Here is a 14,047-nt window from a genome sequence, read left to right as displayed (position 1 = left end):
AAATATGTCACTACACACACATGCAGAGAGTTTGAACATACAATGCTGTGTTCAACCTCAATCTCTGACACATGCCCCACTAAAACTAAAGTGGTCATACAGTTACAATCCTTTACTATATAGAAAAAGTGTTTGCCTCCCAACCAAACAGATCTCTATATAAAAAATACTGCATCTCAAACATGAAAACCCAGCCAGCACTGAAATACAAGGATACATTTAAAACTTTTTGTGTGAGTGGGACGCATTCCTTTTATACTTCAACCACCTTTTGTAAATGCACTAACCATGATCTCACAACAGTGGAGAAAGGGTAAAAATCACCATAGTAAAAAAAAAAAAAAACAGCCTTTTTACACAGTATCTTGCTCCACAAAGCAGAGAAGTTGAACTGCAACCAGAATTCAACCAAACTAAAAACAAAAATTATTAACCCTGTCTCAAGCCAACCAGAAGTAATGTCAAAAATATAATTTCCACAAAAAATGAAATGTACTTGCTAAACCTTTCACTAGTTTGTGTGAACCAATATAAAGTAATTTGATAATACTGACATTAAGCAGAGAAATTAAGATGTACATTAATGCAAATGCCAATGTCACTAGATTAAGTGGTGCCCTGTGCACCTCCCAAAACCAGTATCCTTCTCACCTCAAAGTTAAGAAAAAAGAAAGTTAAATAACTTTTCACTACTCTTGCAGCCGTAGTTGTAACAAAAAGCTTGCTACTGTTATTTCCACAATCTCACCTGTCCAGAGTGGCACAAGAGCCTTAAATATAGTATTGACATTTCTTTGTGAAGCTGCTATATCTTTTTGACATTATAAAGCAATGCCCGCACTGCCCAGTTTAGCAAAACGACTTCCACACTTAGTTCTAGGATCTCCTGCTGTAACAAATTCCTTATGGCTCGCCCCTATAATAGCATACTTTTAAGAGCCTAGATATCTTCAGTGATTCTGACTCATTAAATTTTGTAAGACTTGTGAATTTTCTTCCAGTTACTTACCTATGACAACCACCACTAGGACCTTTTGTACAGGCCTGTACACCATACCATCATTGCTAAACAACTATACTGCATTTGTTCAAATGCAAAAGTCAAAAGGTTGGAATGACTTGGATCACTGTCAACACCCACATTTAAATAATGCAAAACAATGAAGTAAGAAAAAAATGTATTCAGACAGCAAGTTCTGAAAAACAGCTGACATCTCACTGGAATTACTACCAAGCGCTCTACAATTAACACGTGTGAAATTACTACTGCCAGTTTGATAAAATGGCTTGTATTAGTTTGCAAATGCAGTTACAGCTAAACCAGCAAAAATGTACTTCCATCTTTACTGCACATATCACACCTTGTAACTTTCACAGAAATCTATCAGTAGGCATAAGAAATGACATTTGTTTGGAAATACTAAATTACAGGCATGAACTGCCGCAATGCTGTGGTACCATCTAAAACCTCATTTTTTCTTATTTCCATTGCAGTGACTCCCCTAAACCTTCCTTTTCCAGTGCAACCTGTTCTCTCTCTCTGGTGTCTTGATAAATTCACTTGAGTGTTAAACTTTCATGGTTGGGATCACGTTTATGATGATGGTTCTTCCCAATCACACAGGAGAGCCTGGAAGTTTCTACTGCTGCGAGTAGAGTAGAATGCTTTGTTCAGTTCTTACTATGCTATGCCCTTTACATATTTGCATCTTTATGATGAGAGTAGGACTGACATGTAGTCAATGTAATGAGTCTACCCCACGAAATTGATGGGCATGTTCCCAATTTACTCTCATGTTCAGTTCAGCTGCACTCCAAGTCTTGGTCTCAACAATGGCTTGATTAATGGGCTGCCTTGAGAGCATGCTTCATACACCCTCCCACACGAGGAATGATAGAATGAGTACAACTCTAGAAAATGCTCATGTTGCTAACTGAACACAGATCACCTTAGTCTCAAGTCAGGGCCCAATCTCTGTGTCAACAGAGCTGGCTTTCTGAAACTACAGCTTTAGTTACATTTTGAACACGAAGTCTTTAGAACTCCAGCCTAAAACTTGTATAACAATGCATAATTTACTACTGCAGTAAATAATTTGCAAAAATATATTTGTTCAACTCATGCCTTGCAGACTTGAAAGTTAATATCAAGTCTGTGTGTGCATATAAGCAATCAAAAAGTACTCTATTTTCAAGATAAAATTCATTGCAGAAGGGAGGACAAGCCTGGACAGGGTGGGGGAATATAAAGGTTGCCTTCAGTAATGTCCAGATAACATTCAACTACATTGCGGATTTCCTCACACATGCTAATGAAACTCTGAAAAACGAACTTTTGCTGTGGAATACTTCCAACCAAAACACAAACCCATTCCATTTTGGGGGATACTCTAATAGCAATATTCCTGAATGCCAAAAGATCTTTAGAAACCTTGTGTGCGCAGCAGCATCTGGCTACTGCCTGGTCTCCTACAGCCAAAAAATGTTTCAAGATCTCTGTTGTGGTGAAGCACGGGGACTCCTATCCTGTGTAGTAAAGGGTAAGAAGAGGGGGGAATCCAGAACTGGCTTTTGAAGCAAGAAAAAAATATACCAGTAAGTCAAAAAAATATTAGAATCAAGATGCACTGCTTCTTTAGAACCTCTAGAAAGATCTGCTGTGCAAGCAGTGTTGGAAAAAAATACATCATTGAATTTCACTTTCCACAACAGACTACGATACTGAGCAGAACTCCCTAGGGCTCAGACCAACACCAAAAGAGATGATCTCGAACATTAATTCTGCTAAAAGGGATTAATAAGTAGGGAAAATAAATTACTACATTATAACTATAAAAATCAATCACATGAGGTTAGAAAAAAACTTTGTAAATTGCCTTTCCATTTCTTTTCCAAGAAACAAGGGGAGGACATTTCTATGGTTTTCAAGTATGTAATAAAGTCCAAAAGAATCAGGATTCTTGCATGAAAGTGCTTGCACAGGCATTTTGCATACCCCAAAGAATGTTTCCTCAGGTAGCCAGCAAATAATGGGGTTGTGATTGGAAAGAGGCAATTAAGAGCATGTTTTTATTGATGTAATGATCTGGCTGATTTAAAAAAAATCCTACAGAGCACTTTGTCAAAAATGATGTGAAAGCAAAATGTTTGTAAACTAAGGAAATTATACTTTTCAGCTGAGATAGAAGATCTGAATTGCCCAGACACAATAAAGTCCATGTTTAATGCTACTGGCTGTCAAAAAACACTAGAAAATGGAAAGCAAAAGCTAAATCACCTGCAAATGAAGTACTGAACATTGTAAAGAAGATAAAGGGACTGCAGGTGAGCCCTGTAGAAAAGTGGAAAGGCAGAGTACAAGGAACAATGATGTGACAATGTGAGGTATTGCCAGTTATGCCAGGAGTAGTATTGTGGATGTAGAACATATGCCAGCACAGCTAGCTGAATTTTGTAAAGAATTGTATGTCAATTTGTATATCAAACTGATTTGCACAGATGCTTGTGTTGAAAATGTATTTGTAAAGCTGCTTGTGTTAAAAATGTACCAAGAGTAGGTCCTGACTGCATTGTAACAGAATTAAATATAAATGTTAACAGAGGGCACTGGAAAAGAGAAGTTAAACTCCGCTCCAACTAACTTTGGAAAATAGTAAGAAATTAAATTACTAATGCCTAGGCCATAAAGATGTTATCTCACAGTTTTGAATGAAGCCAGAGATACAATGTAAAAAGCATGGTTTGTTAGTCTCTGTAGGAGGAGTAGATGTTTGTAATTGTTTATGACTTCCAGAAGCTGCACCAAATTTCAGCAAAGCTCTTGTATGTGTATTGACATATAGGTGCTAAATCCTAGCAGGTTTTAGCAATTGGAAGGGCTGCATGGGATCCAGAAGTCAGATGACCAGATGTATGTGATGTCATTCTGTACATAAATAATGTTTTAATAGGTGAGACAGAAGTCTCAGGGAAGTCTGTTCCTTGGAACCTGACATAGAAGGATCCCTCAACCTACTTCATCATACCTTGCTCTATTAAGTAGGAACAGTAATTCTCTATATCAGTGAGGAAAATAAAGTATTTTTAAACACCTTTATTGAATTATCACTTGTGACTTAGGCAAATTTACATTCGTATAAAGTAAACTCAGTTAACTGGAACTAAAGGAAACAGAACTCTCAAGCAACCAGCAAAAAATATCCAAGTAGTACAGCACAATTTTCATGTGTTGCACTATGTTTCCCCCCAGTAGAAACATACCTTACGTTTTTTGACTTTTAAAAAGGAAGATGGGAATAAATTCCCTGTTTTCCCAACCTGAGAACAAGTCAAATCAAACAAATAGTACAGGGTACAGTATTAGTCAGGCCTATTTTAATAACTCTCAAGCAACCAGAAACTACAGTTACCTGGCATCTACCAGTCCCCATGGGTGCTGGTTAAGAGTTTACTGTAAAAGTAATCACTATAATTAAACATCTTACTTCACATATACTGATATAACCATATAACATAAGCAACATTACATAAATTATTCAATCCCTGCCTTTTTTATAAAAAAACATCTTTACTAAACCATCACTTACTACATAGTCAGTCATACATTTATATAAATGAAAAACCACACCAACACAATCGTAGTTGCAAGCATTTTATATCACAAACCATACTGCCACACTCCCAGTTGCAAACATTATACATCACTTATCTACCCAATCTTTTTCAAACTTTACACAGCTCATTTTTAAGTCCTGCCACCTGTGAAACCTCATTCCTCCCTTGCATGTATTGTTCCCACAGTTCCCAGTTTTTCCTATGTAGTTTGCTCCTATCCTTTTCCAAAGGTCTCAATTACAGTTGTTTTATCTTTCTTACTATATATATTCACTACTTCTAGTATAGTGGGTTTAGATTTTGATTTCCATTTTCTAGTAATTGTGTTTTTTGGCAGCCACCATATGACACAGCAAGGCCTTACCATGCCTAGGCAATTCTAATTCTGTATAACTCAGAAAAATCATCTCCCTCATCAAACCACCCTGCATCTCCGACAGTGCATCCCGCAGGGAATCCTTAAAGTCCGTCAATTCATTGCACTCAGAAAATATGCTCCCAATTATCTCTTTCTTCCCAGTCACACCTCCAACACTTGCTGTCTTGCCTGAGGAAAAATTCTCTGGAGTTTACTTGGGGTATAGAAATATCTATGCAAACATTTCAGGCAAAAATCCTAAATCTTCTACATTTTGTTGCATATTTGGAAGACGTGCATATACCCTCCCATGGTTTCTTTGCGAATTGCTTATCCACTCTCTCTTCTCAATCCTTTCTAACCTCCTCTGATTGATTCTAATAGTGATCATGCAATATTTTATATGCTCTAGTAAATATTCCTTTTTTAATGGCAGCCTCTGTTCTAGATTCTACTAAAAACTCTAAAAGTCCTGGTCTTTCATTTAGGACCACCCTATTTTCTTTGCCTCTACTCTGATAGCAACCCCTGATGGGGAAGGCAGTCTTTAACCTACAGCCCAAATAAATTCTTGGCGTCTTTCCATTCTATCATCTTTCAGTCTCTTATTTGATCCCAATACCTTGGTTCCTTTGCCAGTTTTCTCCAATAAATTCCAGACCCTCTTGCCTATTTGTCTATATTCCTAACTGCAGTCATCCCTATCAGCAGAATATCTTTTCTCCAATCCTGTGTTACCTTAGTTCTTAGAATACTTTCTACTACTTTATGGATATAATATTCTGTACGATTATAGTTATTCTCCTTAAAGGCCTGCATCCAAAATCTCAGTCTCTTCTTGTTTCCTGAGCGCCCCCCCCCCCAACATTTCATCGTCGTCCCTTTCCACTTTGAAATATAGTTGTCTGCTTGTGCTACATATAGGAGTCTTAACTGTGTAGCTCTGAATTAGCCCTTCAAATTGGGTAAACCCAATCCGCCCTGTTTTACTGGAAGAATCAGCTTACCCCACTTGACTCCTGGAGGCCCCCCCCCCCCAGATAAGTCCTTAATTAATTGCTATCCACAACTTCTCCTCTGGTTGATAAAAATATGCCTGACCAGTGTACAAGGCTAAAGGGACTAAAAACATTTTCACTGCCTGTGTCTTATCCATATAACAAAGCTTCCATTTTCTCAGTTTTTGTATTATCTTTTTAGTCTCTTCCCACATATCCCTAGCTGCCACACTAGAATCTTTTTAATCCATACTCCTAAATACTTCATTTTAATGTGTCCCAATAAATATGGATATTTCTGAACCAATTTGTGAGTACATAATTTACCGCTATTGCCTTAATTTTAGCTTCATTAATTCTGTATCCCGAAAAGATATGAAACTGTCTTAGAATGTTCCACAACACTGTAATGCCTCTTTCTGGTTTTGTCAGGTATAGTACATCTGTAAATAAAGCCAGCTTTTCTTGACTACCATACCAATTATATCCTTGAATTTTTGAGTCCCTTATTTTTTTTTGTCAACTGTTCTAAATATAATGCAAATAATAAAGGTGAAAGAGGACTTCTCCGCCTGGTTCCTCTGCTCAAGCAGAAATTATCAGAGAGGACCCCACCCACTTTAATTTTCACCTCTGATCCCTCATATATCCTCCTAATCAAATTTTTCCAGGAAATGCAAATGTTTCCAATGCCCTGCACAACTGTCAAATGCTTTCTCTGCATCAAAACCCAACAACCATGGTATTTTATTACATTCTGCTTCCCTCTTGGTCGTTAATTTTCTGTTAATGTTGTCAAATGCTTGCCTCCCCTTCCCCAAATCACACTGATTCATATCGATCAGTTTTGGCATTATTTTTGCAATTCTTTTAGCCATTATAGATTTGGACATTTTGGGGCAGCCGCGGTGGTGCAGAGGTTAGTGTTGTCACCCCACAGCAAGAGGCTCTCCGGTTCGATCCTCTGCTGGGGTGCCTTCTGTGTGGAGTCTGCTTGTCCTCCCTGTGGCTGCATGGGTTTTCTCCAGGTGCACCGGTTTCCTCCCACATCCCAAAGACATGCTGTAGGTGGATTGGACACTTTAAATTGGCCCTAGGTGTGCGTGTGTGCGCCAGGCTGGCAACTCGACACCATAAAACTCCACTGCCAATCATGAGTGGACAGGTGATCTGCTGTGGCGACCCCTAACTGGGAAAAGCCAAAAGAAGAAGATATGGACATTTTATACTCACGGTTAAGTATTGAAATGGGCCTGTATGAATCTGAATCTGATAGATCTTTACTCTCTTCAGGTAGGTACTGTATTACAGCTACCACTACTTTCTTCCAGGACGTTGGTACTTATCTTAAAATGCTGTTAAAACCTTCCCGATCTTTATCAATTTTTTCCCTCCTAGCTTCCACACTTCCAAAGGAATACCATCTATTCCTCCGTCCTTTCCTGTAGATTGGTCATACATTACAATTTTCATCTCATTGCCTTATATCCTCACAATTCGTAATTGAGCCTCATCTACCTCTAACCTTGGCATATTTAATTCTTCCATAAACATTTCCATTTGTATCTTTTTGAGTTTCATATTTATAGAGACTCTCAGAATTTACAAAATATTTCTAATACCTCTATAGGATCTCATTACCTACTTGTTCTACGTCCCCCAAGTCTGGAGACAGCCCTTTCTACTATCAGTTGTCGGAGCAATTGTACTAAGTTTTTCTGCTCTATTGTTATCAAACAACAGCTGCTTAACAGCAACCTTTCTAAACTCATACATATTACTGAGGTAATCTGTTATTTTCTGTCTAGCATTCTACAACTGATCTTGTTCTGTGAGATTTCCCCTATTCTACAATACTTTAACACTTGTCAGTCCCACTAAATAATTCTTGTTACTTCTTAACCATTTCCACCCTATTTATACACTCCGCATTAATTTTATCCCACTTCCTAGCTATATTGTCAGAAGAAATTTCTGTCCTCTCTAACACAACTGAATAATCTCCACTACCCATTCCTTAAATTCCTCATTTTAGACAGGTGTGAAACAGCCAATGTCTCATTTCTATTATCCGTTTTTTTTTTTTTTTTTTTTTATATAGCTATTATTGAATCATAATCTGGTATTCAGACCTTCAATTAGACGCACATGTTCCTCTGAAATGTAAATTCTGTCCACCCTAGATCAGGTTTTATATCTTGCGGAATAATGTGTAAATTCACTCAGAAATCTTATTTCATGCCAAATGTTTTCATGAATTTCTTCAAAAATCTACCCTCCTTAGTTATATTTTCCCCTCTGGGCCTCCCAGACACATTTACTGCTGCAAATCAAATTCCAGCTTCATCGATAATTTCTTGCTTAAAGCTGATTTCTTCTCCCAGAATTTTCTTAATATCCATCACAGCAGTTTTAGGTGGAATGTAAATACATGCCAGTGTATTTTTCTCCCTTGCCAGCAGCCCCTTAGCAATACAAATATGGCATTATCTTTATCTTCTTCTATCACTATTGGAACTCCTCTTGCAATAAATATAACTACTCCTTTTCTTTTTGCCCCAGGTATTCAGCTAAATAACCATCCTTAAAACTTATCAAATTCCCATGTTCAGTTCATTCCAAATAGGTTTCCTGTAAAATAGCCATTTGCACTTTATTTTTAATGCAGTTCACTACTCTTTCTTTTTTGCACTTATCTGTGAGGCCATTTACATTTAAAGACATTACAGAAAGCATCACTGTATTAAAAAGTTACCATTCCCACCAATATAATGAGAATAGTTGAGTAGCGTTTCTGTAACTGTGTGAATCTTTCCAGCTGTGTTATTTAATATTTCCTGTGACTGAAACACTGGTGTTTACTGTAAATTGATATTTTGTATTTTCTTGTTCTTTTATTACTTATTAAATAAAATTTTAACTTTTCATTGTGGCTGGTCCTTTAGAGAATATTTTAACCCTTGAGAGTACTTGTATCTGTTGGTGACACTGACCATTCCTGAAGCCTGGCCGTTTGGTCAACATTGCCATTTGTATTAATATTAATTTCCCTCGATATAATTAGGTACCCTTGCAAGAGCCTTAGGGTAGGTGGCTCTGTAGTGTCTGGTGGCAGATATACCTACTTTACAGTCTGGGCAGAAAGGAGCACAGCGGGTAAATCTGTGCTAGCCTTTCCCAGGTAGGTGCGCATGTGAGAGTGAAAATCGAATCTCACAGTGTGCATCAGCTACCTGCAGCAGGGACACAAAGCACTGGTTTCACAGAGAGGGTGCGGGAGGACTTGGCTTGCACACTCAATTGAGGACTTAACCCTATAGCTGTGCTAGTGGGGAGCCTTACTGGGGTCCTGGAGGGAGACATAGAAATCTAGACCCTGGGCTGTGTTCCCTTTGTGCTCTTAAGGGAAACTGTGCTCGATACAGAGAGGTCTGCATCTGGAAATACCAAGTGTATCTATTTTTATTCAAATTGAATGGCCCTCTCCAGTGTCAGTGGTGAGGATTCAGGCTCCTTGATTAAATACACACATTATACTGTTCAGGAGGAGGAGTAAGGTATAGAGGAAGGCAGGAATTAAGTTATTTGTGAAGATATTTTAAAAAAAGTCAGGAAAACAGTTAGAGCTCTGTATTCTTGGGCTTACAGAAAGCTGTATTTGGAGCCCCACAATTAACTAAGATTTATAACCCCTTGGAAGTGATTGATGGCAATAAATGTGACCCAGTCCTTTGCCCTAAGTACAGGACTGTACTGAGTGCTCCCCTCCCCTCTTATTTGATATAATGGACAAAGCACGGTTTCCCAGTTTTTATTGGGAGGCGTCTTGAAAGATGATTATGTAAAAACGTTCTGGTCTATGGCCATTCTCCATTCAAGGGAGGTGATAAGAATAATGTCATCCTAAACGGTTCCTACTGAAAGTGTGATGAGGTTGCAGCACCTTGGAATATTTTCCCTTACTAAGACAGACAGTGATCTTCAACACACAAACATACACAGGGTACAGCTCCCCAGCAAAAATGCCAAGTACAATTACAATGCGTTTCAAGAATCACTCTACTCGGTGATCACATATACAACAGTCTGCACTTGAAGAGGACTTGCAATATAGGTTTTGCACTTCTGGTAAGTAGCCCATCCAAAAACCAGGACATTAAGTAAAGCCTTTTTAATGAAAAAAAGGCATTACTAATATTGAGTGTCATTTTTATTATCAGCACCACTGCTGATGTATATTAATTGCATTTATTAATTTTCTTTCATGCATTGCTGTGGATTAACTTTGCTAATCTTTTGTTATAACTAACCACTTCAAAAGTAACCACTTTAGTTATTTGAATAACTCGACTGCATGAGTTTACACTAAATTCAAACGATTAGTTTAGCATGAGAGCAAGATTGTGCTCTATTTCTACTAGTGTTTGCATTCTTTTCAACTCACAAAGAATACAGACCAAATGGACAAAGATGTACTTACGAAGTGGACATTATCTTTCTCTGGGACAGAGAATATTGGAGGAAGCTTAGTGCTTAACTTACAAATTATATTCCTTTCTCCAGAACATTAACTTGTTAAAGGGGTAATAAATCTGGGCAGGCAGATATTTGTTCAAGACTTATAAAACATCTTTAGTGTCATTGCATTAGATAACTGTAGCTGTAATAAACTGAAAGCACAGGAGAGAGAGATGACAGTTTTCCCACTATTCTGAAGATGTATGCTGGTGGAGAAATTTGAGCTGGTGGTTCATCTTATTTGCTTAGCCAACTATATTTATACAGAAAAAAAGTTACAGCATAGTTATGAGAAGCCACCTGGCAGGCAACAACTCATGTAGCACGCTCATACCAAATACGTTAGTAGCAATTAACACTTCATGGTACAGTTATAATGGAAGCAAGACCTTTATACAGTTTTCCATTCCATGACTGTGCAAGAAAAAAGTCCAGACAAAAAAAAAAAAAAAAAAGAAATTAAGAAATTTCAAGACCTACATTTTTGCAACTTCTTTTACAACTTCTCGGCAAGTCATTTCTTTCATCTGTTAGAATAAAAAAATGGGTTAAGTAAATGTTCTCAAGCATGAACTAACTTTTTTCAAACCAGATATGCATTACAAATAGACAAATTCAAGTAAAGTAACAAGTCTGTAAAAAGATCAGTTACCATTATATTGCTTGGCTCAGAACAAGATAAAAAAGAACACTTTTTTGGAATACATACTGGAAAGGAAATTTGCAGGTTGTTGATATTTGAAATAACTGCACTAGAACACAGACTGCAAATAAAAAGCTAGTGAGACTTCAAATCCAACTCTAACAGCATAATATTCAAGATAAAATTAATGTTTTTGCATATTGAATATTTAAGAACAGTTTGATTTCACATTAGCAATTTAAGGAATAAGGTAAAAGTCGTTTGTTGCTCAGTCACAGTCAAGCCAAGGCAATGACGGTAAGAAGGTATAGACAAATTTGCCAAATTGGGGGCTGTGCCACTGGCACTTAACTACAACAAACTTAAAGTCTGCAAAACTAAATACCACTAGTTAACCTTTTAAAGGCTTTGGAAGTTGCTTAAGTTAACCAGTCTTATAAAGTTTTAGGAAAAAGCATTCTACTATTCATTATGGTTACTGGGGCAACTCAGAACTGACACAGCAAGTTTTCCAGGTATCCTTACTATTGTATAGCAAGTTAAAATTTAAACACAAGACACACCTACCTTATCTAAAAGCCAATCACTGCAATAATCAATTAACTTCAATGTAATTATCCAATCCACTTTAATCACCACCCTAACACCACACTTCACACACACCAACCAGCACCTCTTCAGCCCACACCTTTCTCTATCAAGCACAATGAAATTGCAAAACACTAATATGCACCCTACTCTAACATATCTTCACACAACTTATCTAAACCAACACATCACTACTATCCCTTCACCTATGAACCTATTCACACCCCTACACCACTACTCAAAAAACAACTTTAGTATTTCACCACAGATTTATACAAACTCGGTCACTGAACTGTTCTCAATTAAACATATACCCATTAACAGTGCTTCGTGCATACTGTGTAAAAATAACTAAACAAAACTTGCCCACCTACTTCTAGGCAATAAAACCCAGATCCAAGTGGAGATGTACTCTAGGGCACCAAACATCACAACTAAACCCCACTCTAGTAACAACCCTTTTTCATCAAACATCAACATCTCACAGCAACACAGATCTCCTTATCTTAAACATGACCCTAAGAAGCATACTCAACAAAATTCTTGAATTTCATGCAACCCTAACCCAATATGCATCAGATATAGCTATTTTAACAGAAACCTGGCTAAAACCACATACAGGACTCAAATTCTATCCCAAGGTTATAATATCCATCAGCTTAACAGGACTCAAACATGGAGGGGGCACAGCCGTAACCTACAAATATACCCACAAATTAAAACAATTAGAATGCAATAATCTGTCTCCAGATCAACTCTAACACATCATTACAGCCATTTATATTCCACCTGGCAACAACCCAAGCTATACTGAAGACCTCTGCTGGTGTTCTCAACACACAGTCAAGAAACCATTAAGGGGGGGAGACTTCAGCTTAGACTGGTCATCCTGTATCTCTGACAATCCAACCAACTTTATTAACCTCCATGGTTTCTGTCAAATACAATCCCCAACCAAAGTTGACAAGCATAGCAAAAAGCATTTAATACTGGATTGGACTCGCACAAATAAACCTTCCACCTGCTATCTGGATGTCTACCTGATAGCCTAAGTGATCACCTACCCGATTAGGCAATGCTTCAGCACACAAAAACATTTATAAATACATACGCTACAAGAAAAATTTTACCAGAAATCATCAAAACCATAAATGCACTGTCCCCTCAACCACCTCCACCTCAAATTTAGCTGTCCAGTACTTCAATAACAATTAATATCCTAGATTTAGACCCCCTAAAAATTCACACAAAATCTAAATATACACCCTGGCTCACTAAGGGCATCGAAAATCTCCTCAAGCTAACAGACAAAGATTGGTACCACTATCGTACTAATAATGAAACGGCACTCGACTGCTGCAAACTGTGCAACCTAGCCAAAAAAATTAAACATGACAAAAAACTTATTAATTTACGAAAAAGCATGAAAATAACCCCCCACCAGAAATTCTGGCAATCCACCAGTTTATTGCTGAAACTAGGCCAGGTTACAACCCCAGCCTCAACATCAACCAACCCCACCGAAAGTATAGCCTCCCAATTCAACACTCACTGTCAATTCCATCCTATCCCCAACAAAAAAGCCCTCAACACTTGCAAGACCCACCTTCCCAACAAATGCCTTAAAATAGCAGCAGATTTAATTTCCTTCCCTATTTGGACTCACTAATTACATCACTAATTACAGTCCAGTAGCCATTCTCTCTCCCATTGCTAAAATCTTTGAAAAATGTATCTATGCACAACTAATGGACTATCTGCTGAACAACCTCTTATCCGAAGCCCAACATGGTTTTTAGACTAAAGCATAGTACCACTACTGCTCTTATCTTTTCTAATTCAATCTTAGAAATTCTGGTCTCCATGACGCCTCAAAAAAGCTTTGACACAGCTTCACTTCAGAAACTACTCAATGAATTAGCCTCATTAAATCTCTCCCAAAACACTATCCTGTTTCCTATGCTATCCAACCGCCAGCAGGCAGTCAAATGGCGTAATGAACTCAAACCTCGTACCAGTTACTATTGTGGTCTCTCAAGGATCTATACTCGGCCCACTACTTTTCACTATTTTCACGAACTTAACTCAGCCACTAAACATGCAAACGCTGTGAAATATGCAGATGACTTCTCCCTAATATGCTCAGCTCCATCCATTCCAATACTTCTACAAACTCAAAAAGTCATCACTAATATAGAAAATTAACTCTCTGATTCAACTCATTCTTAATCCTAACAAAACTAAGCTAATGCTCTTTACCAGCAACAAAAAACAAGATCCCCCACCCACTTAACTATCTACTCCAACAAAACTATAATTGAACCTGTA

General features: G+C 37.7%; 1 protein-coding gene across 1 annotated transcript in view; it reads right to left on the bottom strand.

The window, feature by feature from the left end:
* The window catches only part of PSMA3 (proteasome 20S subunit alpha 3), a 496,948-nt gene that overhangs the window by 200,709 nt on the left and 282,192 nt on the right, over positions 1 to 14,047 (bottom strand). The window contains exon 5 of the mRNA XM_044073576.1: positions 10,969 to 11,015. Coding sequence (XP_043929511.1) covers positions 10,969 to 11,015 — 47 coding nt within the window. The remainder of the gene's footprint in view (positions 1 to 10,968; positions 11,016 to 14,047) is intronic.

Source organism: Protopterus annectens, chromosome 6.part0 (genome assembly GCF_019279795.1).
Source record: "Protopterus annectens isolate FY-2018-M chromosome 6.part0, PAN1.0, whole genome shotgun sequence".
Lineage (NCBI taxonomy): Eukaryota > Metazoa > Chordata > Ceratodontiformes > Protopteridae > Protopterus > Protopterus annectens.
Note: the sequence above shows the minus strand (reverse complement) of the source record. Positions and strands in the feature narration are given on the sequence as shown.